General features: G+C 35.4%; 1 protein-coding gene across 4 annotated transcripts in view; it reads right to left on the bottom strand.

Annotated features, from left to right (window-relative positions):
* LOC125658422 (transcription termination factor 2-like) overlaps nt 1–15,569 on the bottom strand; it is a 54,348-nt gene that overhangs the window by 31,945 nt on the left and 6,834 nt on the right. For 3 of the 4 annotated variants that reach the window (XM_048889686.2, XM_048889691.2, XM_048889689.2), the window contains 12 exons: nt 13,624–14,538; nt 13,235–13,373; nt 12,878–12,949; nt 11,787–11,858; nt 11,369–11,485; nt 10,131–10,230; nt 9,808–9,947; nt 8,467–8,586; nt 7,478–7,631; nt 6,210–6,330; nt 3,007–3,206; nt 2,812–2,876 (listed from right to left, as the gene is read on the bottom strand). In XM_048889686.2, the coding sequence (XP_048745643.2) occupies nt 2,812–2,876; nt 3,007–3,206; nt 6,210–6,330; nt 7,478–7,631; nt 8,467–8,586; nt 9,808–9,947; nt 10,131–10,230; nt 11,369–11,485; nt 11,787–11,858; nt 12,878–12,949; nt 13,235–13,373; nt 13,624–14,538 (2,215 nt within the window). The remainder of the gene's footprint in view (nt 1–2,811; nt 2,877–3,006; nt 3,207–6,209; nt 6,331–7,477; nt 7,632–8,466; nt 8,587–9,807; nt 9,948–10,130; nt 10,231–11,368; nt 11,486–11,786; nt 11,859–12,877; nt 12,950–13,234; nt 13,374–13,623; nt 14,539–15,569) is intronic. The other variant, XM_048889690.2, reaches the window with a different exon arrangement.

Genomic DNA, 15,569 nt, shown 5'->3' on the forward strand with positions numbered 1-15,569 from the left:
TCGCAGCTTCAAATGATTTCGTTTGTTGACGTAGCCATGTTAGGTTGAGCCGGTCAATTCGAACTCTTGCTATTGGTATCTATTCATAAAATCGGTTGTAAGTTATGCATTCGCTCTTCATTTATTATCATCACGAATAATTAATAGAAATTAAAACATTTTTTGTACCAGTTTTTGTAAAAGTAAAATAAGCTCTTGATTAACGAAAATGCTACATAAGCCCATTAGATGGAGACCGGCTGTCGCGGCCGCCCATGACTAATGAAAGCTGCATTGCCGTGAGTTTAGCTATTTGAATAATTATCATTTAATAAAACTGGGGTGGTATATTATTTAAACTATTTAACTAAAATATTTGTGGAGTATTAGTACATATCTAGACGCTATTGTGCTAGTATGGAAATGAACCGGGATTCGAATTGACTGGCTACCTAACATGGCTACGTCTACGAATGAAATCATCAAAAGCAGTGATCGAGTTTTTGGGTCGTATGGGGCTTTACTAAATATTTGAAGGTATGTTTGGACACAAGTATAGTAGGAAAATATGTTAGGAATTTTTTTGATATTAAATTTATGAGACAACAACACAAGAATACAACTTTTTCTCTTTCTTCCTTTGAAGTTTGTTTCCATCTGGCCGGCATGTTTTCAAATGCTGACTACTCCCGTATAAGGGAATTTGGGCGGACTTATACATACGGACCAATGAGAGTTTCTGTTGCATTTCGCAATTGTATTACAATCAGGGCTTTCAAAAGTAGCCGGTAGCCGGCGGATTTCCGCCGCCTATAGTAACATTAGGTGCCGGCTACTTTAGTGACAAAAATGTATGTCCAATGAAAAAAACTTTTATAAAACTTTAAACATCTTCCAAACTTTAGTAGACTCAGAAATCGCGGCCGTTAGGATGTAAAAACATGTTTACTTGCGCTAAATTTAGTTCAGGTAAATACCGGCACCTGATTGGTCGTCTGTTGGTGTAGAAAATGATACGTCAATTGCAATAGTCGGAAAGCCTCGGATTTACCCAATTCGTGACAACACAGACGAGAAGTTCCGAAAGATAACAACAAGTCCTGAACGTAAAAATCAATGATGTTGACGGAATGAAGAGAACAAATACCCTGTTCAGTTTCAGCTTTAAAAAGGCCAGAAGTGAAAGTGACACAAGTATAATATCAATCAACAATTTTAAAGCGAAAACAGAATTTAATCAGGAAAAATTTCAGACTTGCTATTCTTTTTAATTTGCAAATGCCCATGTGGTATTAAATAAAAACGAAAGTAGAATTTTTCAGCACAAATTCGCTATGTTGCCAACAAATCTGTAGCTGTTAACTTGAATTTGTGGAAAAATAAAACTATAGGTCATTTAAATGTTACTTATTAATTTGTAATAAAGATTGTTTGGGTTTTATTTAAAAAATATTGGGGTGAGCAAAAGCAAAAGGTCCCAATGGGTTTCATGTCAGTCTTGGAGAAAAATATTACTCCCAGTGTAAGTTAACAGACTTTAAGGGACCAAATGAAAATAGAAATATAGAGTTGTGTTAATTGGTGAAGAATATTCTTAAAATATTGGGAGTGCAACTCTTATTTGCAATTCAATAAAAAATAATGATTAAATACATGTAAACTTTTTTTTTATAACATACAATGTATTCGTTAAATAAAGAAACGAAAGCTGACAATACAGGTAATTAGAACAACTATAAATATAATATATATTGATGCTTTATTATATAAAACTGGTGTTGGTTGTGATCTATATTCTTCTTACATTTTACTTTAATCTGCTTATACTCTTGGGTGGCAGAGATTCAAGCAAAGACACTTAAAAATTGATTGATACAGCATTGCAAAAAATAATTACATGTAGTTATCTTGATGCACTTTATTTTTCATTTTGCATCAAAATTAGTACTTTGCAATGTTGAATTTTTTAAAGTTTTTGCATGAACAGAAAATTTCACATATGAAACAATAAATTCATGGCAAAAGTAAAAATTTCAGGCAAAAAAATGACAATTTCAAAGCTGCATTTAAGTGCCAGGAAACCGCCAGAATGCAGGATTTTGCGTCATTTACCCCAGAGCTTCTGGGGGCCTTGAGCGGCCCCCAGACCCCCGGCCGTAAGGGCGCCGAGCATAGCTCTGCGTGCGATACGGCTGCGCCATTTGCATTGGATCGCCTTCTACTTTTTCATTTCAGCCTCCTACTTTTAAATTTGTTGAAAGCCCTGTTACAAACAGATTCAATTGTGTCGTCACACAACGCAATACTATATCGGTCAAAGCGTTCTAATTCAAAGGTGAATTGCGATAAAGAGGCTAAATGATTATTACTATCATAGTATGATACAATGAAAGTGCCCCGAAATTGTCTTGCTGCGACGAAAAGTGCCTGTTTGAACATATGATATGTGTGCCCTCTCTAGATCCTAGATTTAACACTAGATACTGCAATAGCAGTTTTTGATGAGATGAAACAATTACAACACATGGTCACCATGGAAACAAATTATTTGTTTCTTTCTTTCATCAAATCACAAGCAAATCATAACTCAAACTGGAACATTACCCGGATTATTGCATAATGATAGAACTCAGTGGAATTTCCTGTGAACTTATGAGTTTTCAAGTCAACAGTATCTGAGCATAGTTCCATTTCTTAATTTAGATACAGTATAACGGTTCATAAGATGTAAGAAACAGGACAAAGACAATGCCAAACTTTGGCTGCCGGAGTTGCTGTAAAAAATGATTTAAAAGTATTGTCGATTTCAAATCTAAATTCTAATTATGTTACCTTTGCTTGATTCCACTTGTCGCTTCCAAACTTTATATTCATCAAAGGGTGAACAGCGAAGAAATCTGAAATGATGTTTTCAAACTTGGAATTTTTTGTATGTGAACATCCAATCTCCTTCCCAAATCAGTTGACATGTAAAATTTGATGAAGCATGTATAAGATCTATATCTGAGGTGTATGCTCCCTCTGTACCTGAGTAAGGAGTAAACATCTAACAATTCGTTCTGGATGGGGGTGCCAGTCATGACCCAGCGGAATCGAGCTCGTAAACGACAGGCAGCCATGGAGGATAGACTTTTTCTGTTCTTAATGTTGTGAGCCTCATCCAGAATGATTCTTTCCCAGACAATCCGCAGCAGAGTGGTGTCTTCTTTCTCACAAGCTGCACTCTCCTAACCCAGATAAAACACAATTTCAGGTAAAGTAAGCACTCTCCTAACACAGATAAAACACAACGTCAGGTAAAGTAAGCACTCTCCTAACACAGATAAAACACAATGTCAGGTAAAGTTAAGCACTCTCCTAACACAGATAAAACACAATTTCAGGTAAAGTAAGCACTCTCCTAACACAGATAAAACACAATTTCAGGTAAAGTTAAGCACTCTCCTAACACAGATAAAACACAATTTCAGGTAAAGTAAGCACTCTTTTAACACAGATAAAACACAAGTTCAGGTAAAGTAAGCACTCTTTTAACATGGATAAAACACAATTTCAGGTAAAGTTAAGCACTCTCCTAACACAGATAAAACACAATTTCAGGTAAAGTTAAGCACTCTCCTAACACGGATAAAACACAATTTCAGGTAAAGTAAGCACTCTCTTAACACGGATAAAACACAATTTTGGGTAAAGTAAGCACTCTCCTAACACAGATAAAACAATTTCAGGTAAAGTTAAGCACTCTCCTAACAAAGATAAAACACAATTTCAGGTAAAGTTAAGCACTCTCCTAACACATATAAAACACAATTTCAGGTAAAGTTAAGCACTCTCCTAACACAGATAAAACACAATTTCAGGTAAAGTTAAGCACTCTCCTAACAAAGATAAAACACAATTTCAGGTAAAGTTAAGCACTCTCCTAACACAGATAAAACACAATTTCAGGTAAAGTAAGCACTCTTTTAACACGGATAAAACACAATTTTGGGTAAAGTTAAGCACTCTCCTAACACAGATAAAACACAATGTCAGGTAAAGTAAGCACTCTCCTAACACAGATAAAACACAATTTTTGGTAAAGTAAGCAGCTTTTAGCTTCCATTATTGTGTGTGCTACTCTTCACCAGATTGAAAAGCAATCAGCATTACATGCAAACCAGAATAATACTGAGAAAAGAATAACAGGAAGCCCATAAGCCTTATCAGTCACCTGAGTATTAGTTATAAGTATCACTAGTCTACAGGCTTTATCAGTCACCTGAGTATTAGTTATAAGTATCACTAGTCCACAGACCTTATCAGTCACCTGAGTATTAGTTATAAGTATCACTAGTCCACAAGCCTTATCAGTCACCTGAGTATTAGTTATAAGTATCACTAGTCCACAGGCCTTATCAGTCACCAGAGTATTAGTTAAAAGTATCACTAGTCCATAGGCTTTATCAGTCACCTGAGTACTAGTTAAAAATATCGCTAGTCCCACAGACCTTATCAGTCACCTGAGTACTAGTTAAAAGTATCACTAGTCCACAGGCTTTATCAACCACCTGAGTATAAGTTAAAAGTATCACTAGTTCACAGGCTTTATCAGTCACCTGAGTATTAGTTATAAGTATCACTAGTCCCACAGGCCTTATCGGTCACCTGAGTATTAGCTAAAAGTATCACTAGTCTCGGACAAGGGCTAAAAATCTAGAATAATTTTCCTGTTCTGCATATCTAAACAATAGCAGCAGTATAAAACAAGATGTTTTCCTAAAGCACAAATGTCCCCAAAAGTATCCATTCTGATGAAAGACTTTACCTAATATATGTTATATTCACACTATAGAATCCTGGGGTTGTGAAATTCACACTTTTGGTACATCCCTTTCTGCTTTTCCTACATATGCATTTAGTTTTTATATGTAGTATCAGCAAAAGATGTCTTTCAAAAGATGAATAAAAACAATAATCACTATGATCAATTTGGTCCTAAAACCCCTATCTGGGATGGCTATTCAGTGGTGGATCCAGAAGGGGGGGGGGGGGGAGGGGGTCCCACCTAGGGGTCAGCACCCCCCCCCCTCCCCATATCAGAAAATTTTGCTATAATATACATGTAAGGGTAAAAACCATGTATTTTGAAGGAAGGTGGGAACACCTCATCAGCCCCTGCTATTTACTTTCAGTTTAGTATCAATAGCATAAAGGAAGATATTGGGTGCATTCAGAATAAATCCAATGGTACCATCAATGTTTTGCCAATGGAAAAATTTTTAGTCATTGGTACCATTGGATCCTTGTGTACTCTGATAGAGTTTGGGTGAGAAATTCAACAATGGTGTCAATGGTATACCACTGGCTGATCAGTTAGCACGAAATGTCAAATAAAGACAGATTCATATCTATGTGTAGAATTTTGCTGCAAGAAGATGTGTTTAGAAATATGTTTTTCAGTACTGCTAATTACTTTCTCCAGCAGATTATTTTTCCATCTCCGCTAGAAAAGAGTTTTCGTTCCATAAATGGGGAGCAGAGTGGATCGAAAAACATTGGCTAACAAAAACATATTTTCTCTTGCAAAACATGAGCAGGTCATTGGAAGAAATGGTTAGAGTGAACAATTATTGTACCATCATATACGCTTGGATGTTTTTAAAACCCATTTGCAGGGACATGTCTGGTACAGCTGTATTTGTCTTCATTTGATGTCTATGAAGATTTAAGGGTAGAAACTGCGATACAAAATCTGTTGCTTTCATTTTTGATTACGTCATAAATAAGATTATCAATGCTAACAGAGCTCTGGGTTGTCTGAAGAAATGTTTACCATTGGTAAATATTATTGCCAAACATTGGTACCACTGTCATACCAATGGTAAAAAATTCTGCTGATGGTAACTTTTTTCAACCAATGGAAGTACTCTGAATGCAACGATTATTTATTTTTTTTTTTACACATACATGTAAATGCAATATACATGTACTAAGATTTGCCCCACCCTGGAGTCCGAACATCCACCCAAGAAATCATGAAATTTACAATTTTGGTTTGGACTATGAATTCAGTTTTTCTTGCCAAAAAGATGCTTCACACCAAATTTGAAAAGAATTGAATTGAAAGCTATCAAGAAGTTTAAAACGTTCAATTGGTAGAATACAATGGATGACTACGAACATAACCAAATAGCAATAGGTCATCCGAGTGTGACCTGATAGAAACATAGATTTATGTCGAATTCTACCTGCTTATCATCAATGGCATCGTCTTCATCTTTAGCAGGAGCATCAGCATCCACATTGACAGTTCCCACTTCCTTCCCAACAAGGGTGTATGTCGTAAGCACTATATCATTATCCGAGAGCCTAAAATTTCAATAAGGACATTAGACATTATCAGCACTATATCATTAACTGCGAGCCTGAAATTCAATTAATTTACAACCATCAGTATGTTGCATATGATATAAATGCCCCAATTGATAAGTCTTTTGGTCATGACTTCACAATCCCTAGAACACAAGAAAAGGTGCCTTCTTTCATCCTCTATGGTGTTCCAGAAGTACAGAGAATAATAGAATCCCTCATTAGTACGAGTGTGGGATAGGGAAATTCCACTGAGGGGACAAGATTCGCAGTCTAGGACGAGGCTTTGCCGAGTCTTAGGCAGCAAATCTTGTTCCAGAGGTGAAATTTCCTTATCCCACATGAGTAAATAATGAAGGGTTATTTTTCTCACATTTTACCCACAGTTTAGTGCATAAATTCAAGAGCTTCGAGAAAATTCAATTATCAAAATCCTCATTTGAACTTGCAAAAACTAATTTTACTGTATTTTCACAGCCAGAAAGAGTATACCCGAAAATGGTTTACACTTAAAGTGTAAACTAAAAAAAAATCTAGGCTGTCCACTAGAAAGCTATATCAAAATGAAATTTAAAGAAAACAATACAAAATACTTCACTGTGTAATGTAAATCTTCACCATGTAACGTAAATCATAGAAAATATATGACATCACAATCAAATGACGTTGCAGCAGAAAAACCTCACATGGCTGTCTCACATGGGTAACGTCAATCTCACACTGGTGATAATGTGAGAAAAGGGTATCCACAGGTATGTATTTACTTGTTACCTGATTATATCTAATAAGAGAGAGCGACAAGCTAAACCCATTTTCTCAAGACATCTTAAAACTGAGTAAGCTGTGTACCTCCTTCACCTTAAGTACATGTACATCTTAAAAGACTTCTTTAATACACATGTACAGTACATCCATATTTTTACCCGAGTACAACTTGAGAGAACATTACAAGTTATATTCTTAACTGAGTACATCCTAACATATGATTATTAGGTTTATCTTTACCAAAGTACAGCCTACCACACTGTGTTACTAGTTTTATCTTAACCCAAGTACTTGTACATCCTTAGGCACTGTGTTACTAGTTTTATCCTAACCCGGGTACTTGTACAAAATTAAGGCACTGTATTACTAAGTTTACCCTTACCTGTGCACATTCTTTTCCCTGTTTTGTCCATGGTACATCAAAACTTGGAGTCTATTTCCCTTGACTCTTCTTTCAATTTCTTTGTACCAGTGGTGAATCAGCGATGCTGGACAGATCACTAAGGTGGCTCGAGATTTGATGATGTTTTTTCCCACTGTAATAATGCCAAAAGAATTTGTCATAGCAATCAAGAAATCATTCTTGACAAAAACAAGAGACTCATGGGCCTCATCGCTCACCTGAGTCACCATGCCTCTGCTCTTGTGTTTTTGAAAGATTTTTGAAAATAAATTTTTAATTCCTATGAAAATTTTTGACTCCATATTGTGACCCAAACCTAGCCCCAATGGGTCACCACATAACTAAACTTATTGTGGCCCCATCCTACCCTCTGGGGTCATGATTTCAATAAATTTGAATCTGCACTAGCTCGAGATGTTTGCATATCAACATGACTAATCATGGCCATGCTGTTCTTGAAAAGATTTTTCCTTTATATCCATATCAAAAACTTTGATCACCTATTACTGCCCCTTTTTCTTTTAATGGACTTTAATACTGCTACCCTATTTTTGCCTTTTCTTGATTATCTCACCTTTGGAGGGAACATGGACCTTCATTTGAAAAAACAACTTGAATCCCTTTTACCAAAGGATGATTTGTGCCAAGTTTGATTCAAATTGGCCCAGTGGTTCTTGAGAAGAAAGAGTTTTAAAAGATCTTCTGACAAAGCCAAATTCACTGCAGTTTTAATTTCATGGTTTTAACCTACATCAAAAATTAAAATGCAGTAAAATCAAGACTGTCCAGAATAATTTTGTTGTGTTTCAGATTCCAACCCCCCCCCCCCCCCCCAAATTCAACTTAAACACAAGTTTTATGACCAGAATTTTACATGTAGGTACCCTGATATACTACATGTATAAAAGCTGAACAAAACTTTTATTACTGAAACGGAATAGAAAACCTTCAGCAGATCTATGCCCGACCTTTCTCCAGCTGTTTGTCCCTGCTCAGCCATTCCTCTTTCTCCTCTTTAGGTTTCAGTTGTTTCTGTTTCAGCACTAGCGCTATCATTGTCAGGGTTTTACCCAGTCCCATGTCATCCGCTAAAAGTAACGTGCTCATTCAAAACAACAAACGATTGGAAATGCTTGGAAACATATACACACACACACACTATCTTTTGCAGAAAAAATAATTAAGGAGGAATAACACACCAGAGAAATTTGATTTGATGAAAAGTAGAGGATAAGTACAACAGTATTTTGAAATTGAAAACTTTTCAAGTTTACTTTATCTAGTTAAAAAATGCAGTTTTAGTAGAAATTAATCTGAAAAAAATGAAAACCCCTGCTGGGCTTGCATCTGCGATCTACAGATCAAATCTAAAAGGAATATTGTTGATGTTTATATTTTCTTTCATGTTTTAAAAGGAAGTCGGTCATTATGATGATGTAGTATACCTCCTTAACATCCCCTCTTAAACAAAGATACCAGAAGAGAAACCTGAAAATACTGTAGATCACTTTTATTTTATGAGACCTTACTTTTGTATGGATACAATGGAATATTTATTCACAAGACACAACTTTCACAAATCCGAATTATTTCTTTAAAAGTCTTCTATAAAGTGTAAGAGTTTATTCGTGAGAAATAAATTTTCACAAATGGCTACTCTAATGAAATAAATAATGTTCTCATGAATAAAATGTGATTTATAATAGTGCAAAGTTTTAAAGGGACTGGTTCATATTTTTTGGGGATTTTTTTCTTTTCATTTTTTATATTAAACATTGACACCCAAAATTTTGGCCTTCTAAATGAAAGGATAAAAGCAATATTTTAACTTTAACTCTGTGTTATGTAAACAAAGACTCAAGTCTTTTTATGTTTACAAACAAGTGAAATGTTAATTTTGTAATTCAAACCACCTTAATTTTGCAGTCACAAATTTAACTTTAGATGACACATTTTACCTGGAGAATATTAGAAATGTATTGATGTAATAAACTTAGATTGATATCCATTTCTTTTGAAAAATTCCTGAATAATAACATACCGCAATCTTTGTTTACAAAACGAATACTCTCTAAAATGAGCTTCTGAGATAATGTTTAACCTTGATTTTTTGTGAAACCTTTTAAACACATTAGACAGTAGATTTTGATCATCAAAAATGAAAAACAAAATTTTGGGGGATATTGTGAATCAGTCCCTTTAATGAATAAATGGAAGTGAAAGCAAGTTTTAATAATACAATAACATTAAACAACATATAATTTATAAAATAAATTTAATTTTTAGAGGTAGAATATATTAAGTTTTACCTAGGATTCCTCCTGGTGGGTGTTGCCCCTCTCTCCAGGTAAGCCAAGCTAATGCATGCCTTTGGTGGGTCATTAGTGACACCTTCAGACCTTTAGGGTCCTCCAATTCAGTACCAGAATCAGGACAGGTTTCCAGCTGTCTGTAAAACACGAGTTTATAACAATATTCCTCACTGATGTGATAACATGTATTTCAATGGCACTTATGCTATACAAAATCCATGACTTGGTTCTAAGGCCTGTCCTGATGAAACCATGAGCACATGATTACAAGTAAACAAAGTTTCCACAAAATTAAAAAACAAACTTTTTCTGTCACTCACTTGTGCAGCTTTTCAATAGCCTCCTTTGTGACACTTCCTACTTCCCTCAGTCTCGCCGCCGTCATTCGACCTCCGTACAGAGTCATGGCCTGGGGGTTAGCTGTCAAAGATTTGAAACATCACACTGATAAACAAGGTCATCAAAAACAAAATTTTAAAATGTAGTGTTCTGGTGAATTGGCTGAAAAACCGAAATACTTGTGTTGGAATATTTTCAACAAAAACAAGTTCAAATGATACCAAGAAATACATTTTTCTTCCTAAGAATTCTATTAGGTAGACGGAAATAAATTATACAATTTTACATCAGGTAAATTTTCCTAACACCAATAAAGGGCTTGAAAAAATCAAATTTCTAATCACTTGGATATTTGGTGTAAATGTTTAAATTGTTTTAATTCCATGGGACTAAGATACATAGGGCACAATCCTAATGGTTTTAATGTCAACTTGACTTAATTCAGTTTGTAACGTTTCTATTTTTACATGTTTTACAGATTTATTCCCATTTTGTGCAGAAATATTCGAAACGTAGAAGTTGAATTTGTTTGCAGCCTGGGATTTTTCAACATTTTTCAAAAGGGTCCTGTGGCTTTCGAATTGGAAAAACTTGTCAACATTTTGATCAGATTGGGAAAACCTTGTCTTTAGTTATTATTGTAAATATGCTAAATATATCACATCAAACAAGAAATCAAACACAAATTGATGCCATTCTTCTTTTATTTTACATATTTAATAGCTTTCTTTTCTTTAACCTCTTAAAATTTTTGACTATTCTTTCTAAATCAGTTAGAACTGTTGTGTCTTTGTCATGTCATACATAAACTATTCACACTGAACTTATTTTTTTACACAAATACGTTTTTTGCCAGTTTTTATTATTGGGAAAAGTGCAAGTTAATTTGGGGAAAAAATGGGGTTTTTTGGGAGGGGAAAGGGTCGTTATTCGGACCTAAAATGGGTCTTTAAAAATCACTGGCAGCAAGTGTCTTTAAATTTCCATTCTGAAAACTGTAGTATCAGTGGATTCTTTTTTATTTAGCCACCTTTAAAAAAAAAATCTTGCATGTTATGTACACTGTATTGTTGGCATAAAACGTAGAATTTATTTGGTCAGCCTTATTTGGATTGAAAAATAAATCTAAATAGGGGAAGTACGGATTGGTGTGTGCTATGTAAGATTGTAAACTACATGTCATATTATCTGCTATAAACTACAGGAACATGTATATTACCTGCATACAGCTGCTGCAGTATATGAGGGGGTATGGTAGTGGCATGTGGAAGTAGGCTGGTCTGTTTAAGTCCTTGGGGGTTGTGTGGAACATGGCTTCCAGTTGGTCCTGATTGCCCTGCAAATATCAACATATTACTGAATCTTTTTTGGATGTTACTTTTGGTAGTTTTCAAATCGCCAAAGTAAGAAGAATCCTCAAATTCAAGCTTTTATACTTGTATAGTAGTTTAAGATATCAATTAAATCACCAAATTTACAACCTTGAAAATAATTTGGAAAATTTACACCTGTCAAAAACTCTTACACAATATACTACAATGTTGCTTTATATTTTATAAATATTGTATTGATATCTATATTTTTTCTCTCTAATTATGGTATTAAAGTCAAGAATAGAAAGGTCACTATTCACAGACCTGGCTGGATGACATGAACGAGTTTCTGTTGTCCATTTGCTCCGGCTGACTTCGGAAGCATATTGGCAGGTACTGGAATAAAAGAAATACAAATTTAAAACGAGACAAGTCATTAATAAGTTCATGAAAAAATGGCATTTTCTTCTAATCAAATATTCACAGGATGTGAAGGACTGGAGATACAAGACTATTTTCCAATCTTTTTATACAAAGTTTTCTCAAACAAGAGGCCCATGGGCCACATCGCTCACCTTGGCTCATATTTATAGATTTTCCCTATATATTTGCATGTAAAACTTTGATCCCTATTGTGGCCCCAACCTACTCCCAGGGGCCATGATTTTTTCAAAATTGGAATGTGGACATGTCAGGAAGCTTTCATGTGAAAGTAAACTTTTCTGGCCCAGTGATTTTTCTTCAGAACATTTTTAATGATTTTCCCTTAGATTTCTATGTAAAACTTTGATCCCCTAATGTGGCTCCATCCTATCCTCGGGGGCCATGATTTGAACAAACTTCAATCTGCACTATGTTAGGAAGCTTTCATGTAAATTTCCACTTTCTTTGCCCAGTAGTTTTTAATAAGATTTTTACAGATTTTCCCTATATATTTGTATGCAAAACTTTGATCCCCTATTGTGGCCCCATCCAACCCCTGGGGGCCATGATTTGAACAAACTTGAATCTGCACTATGTCAGGAAGCCTTCATGTAAATTTCAGCTTTTCTGGCTCATTGGTTCTTGAGAAGATTTTTAAATGACCCCACCCTATTTTTGCATTTTTGTGATTATCTCCCCCTATGAAAGGGACATTGCCCTTCATTTGAACAAACTTGAAAGCCCTTCACCCAAGGATGCTTTTGGCTAAGTTTGGTTGAAATTGGCCCAGTGGTTCTGGAGAAGCTGAAAATGTAAAAAGTTGACAGACAGACGACGGACAACAGGCGATCAGAAAAGCTCACTTGAGCTAAAAACTCCTATACAATATACTACAATGTTGCTTTGTATTTTATGAATATTGTATTGGTATTTATATTTTCTCTCTAATTATGGTATTAAAGTCAAGAATTGAAAGGTCACTATTCACAGACCTGGCTGGATGACATGAACGAGTTTCTGTTGTCCATCTGTTCCGGCTGACTTCGGAAGCATATTGGCAGGTACTGGAATAAAAGAAATACAAATTTAAAATGAGACAAGTCATTAATAAGTTTCTTCTAACCAAATATTTACAGGATGTGAAGGACTGGAGATACAAGACTATTTTCCAATCTTTTTATAAACAGTTTTTTTTAAATAACCATAGCTGATTCAGGGAGAGAAGAGGATGCAAGATACCCCTCCTGTTAAATGGACTTTACCTGACACCCCTCCTGTTAAATGGACTTTACCTGACACCCCTCTTGTTAAATGGATTTTACCAAACATGCCTGTTAACTGGACTTTACCTGAATTCTTGGACCTTGATTTCATAGCAGCAATTCTTGCATTTAGTTTTGAGTGAGCCCTCTCAATATCATCTACCTGCTTACGGAGTTTTTCCCCTTTGTCTGGCAATGAGGACATTTTCACAGTTGCTATAACATGCTAAAATTAAAACAAAATAATATTAAAATATATAAAAATACATAGGTCCACTTCATAGAATAGAAGTGCTGCATATTTCAGCCATAGCATAATACACTGACTTGATAATATTAAAAAAAAGAGTGCTACATGTAAAATGTACTTCCATTATTTATGATTTGTACGTTTAGTCTGTTTAATTGCTGCATGCATCAATCCAATTATTTATGAATTTTACCTTTAGTCTATCTAATTACGGTAACACTACTACCTTTAATCTGTTTAGTTGCTGCTGCAGAGCGTTTCTGGAGTCTATGTCACTCTGTAACTGCCACTCCTCAGCAGCAGATAGAGACTGGCTACTCTTGTCTGTCTGTGCCCGACTGACTGTCTGTAGTTCCTGTAGTTGTGGAACAGTGTGAGGAGGTGGTTCGTATCTGGTCTCTTTGTTCTCTGGAGTCGTCGTTCTCTTTGATGAGGTCAACACTCTTCGTGGGTTGTCATCTTCATCATCACTCGTCAAGTCCACAATTTCTTCAGAGCTCTTCGGACCGGACACCTCCCGATTGCCCGACTTTATTCGAATTCTCTCCATCAATGGAAGCTCGGTGGATGAAGATTTCTGCGGACTGGACTGGGGACTCTTTTTCTTGATCCTTCCAATACCCTCATATCTATGCCTGTTGCTAACAGTTTCATTTCTCACACTGCCTTGGTTTAATTCTGATTGGCTTTTGCTCCCACTATTAGCAGGGCTCTGTTCGAAGCTAGATATTTGAGTCAATGAGTTATCTTTGGAATTGGGAGAATTAAAGCTACCTATACTGTCTGATTCAGAAGTCGATGATAGATCATGGTATTTCTCTGAGTCTCCCTTCCTAACGTCCAAGTTGCCAGCTTTCTTCAGCTTTAATTTATTTTCTCTATGTGGTCTGGTCTCTGGCTGTTCTTTCTCTGAATGTTGAACACCTTCAATGCTTAGATTGGCGAGTTCCTCAGCAAGATCACCTGTTTCTCCCTTCGAGACTGGGCTTTGGCTTGTTGGAGAAGAGTCGACCTTTTCATACCCATCTGAAGATTTCTCCGACAGACTTTCTGGTTTTTTCGATGCCATCACCTGCTTATTACTTTCTGTTGATTTATTTCTGTCTTGGTAATTGTAGTCAGAGAGAGGTCTTCCGGAGGGCTATGAAAAAAAAATAAAAAAAAAAATAACCCAACAAATTACACATATACACTTTTTATCATCTCGTTAAATCAACACATCAAACTATCATCAGCATGTACATTGTTTAAATACGCGAGCATGCTCCAGATGTAAAAGAAAAACAAATTCTGAATTCACAGTCATGCAGTCTCATAAGTCTGGGACATAATGCAAACATGCTATTAAAAAATATCGCACACAAGTACAATTTACTGCATTGTATTTTTTTTAAATATTAGAATCCCAGAATGCAATTTATATTAGCGGGTAATACACCCCCCCACCACCACCAAAAACAAGCATTCTAACAAGCCATAACTAAGTGAAACAAGAGATGTTTGTAAAACACATATGCCCCCCATGGTGTAAAATTGAAAAGGGTTATACACACACATCATTTAATTGATAGTAGTATCATCAATTCAAAATATTGAGCAGACAATATCTTCCTATGTCAAGAGTGAATTGACCATGTGACCTAAAATTCAATAGGGGTCATCTATTCCTTATGCTGTACCGGTGTACCAAGTTTGGTGGCAATCAAACAAATAATTCTTAAAATATAGGAGACAGTGTTTTACTATATCCAGTTCAACTATTGACTTTTGACCTCAAAATCAATATGGGTCATCTTCTCTTGAAGATGTACCAGTGTACTAAGTTTGATGTCTGTCAAGCAAAAGGGTTATCAAGATTTTGAGTGGACAGTATAATTTAGTGATGGGCAATCGGACCAAAAACCATAATCGATTATCGGCAATAATCGGACACATGTAATCGATTAATAATCGATTATAATTGGAATTGACATTTAAGTGTTTCCCCTCATAATACATAACAGAATCATTAAATGTATGGAAACAACATTTGAATTCTTTGCCTCATTTGTTCACAGTTGAATAAATCAGAATATCAATATATCAAGTCATGGAATTTATCTATAATCTCAATGTATCAATGATATCAGAGATACACTCCTTTATTTGAATGTTGTTGTTACCGTCCTTCAC

Source organism: Ostrea edulis, chromosome 9, assembly GCF_947568905.1.
Source record: "Ostrea edulis chromosome 9, xbOstEdul1.1, whole genome shotgun sequence".
In the NCBI taxonomy this organism is placed as follows: Eukaryota; Metazoa; Mollusca; class Bivalvia; order Ostreida; family Ostreidae; genus Ostrea; species Ostrea edulis.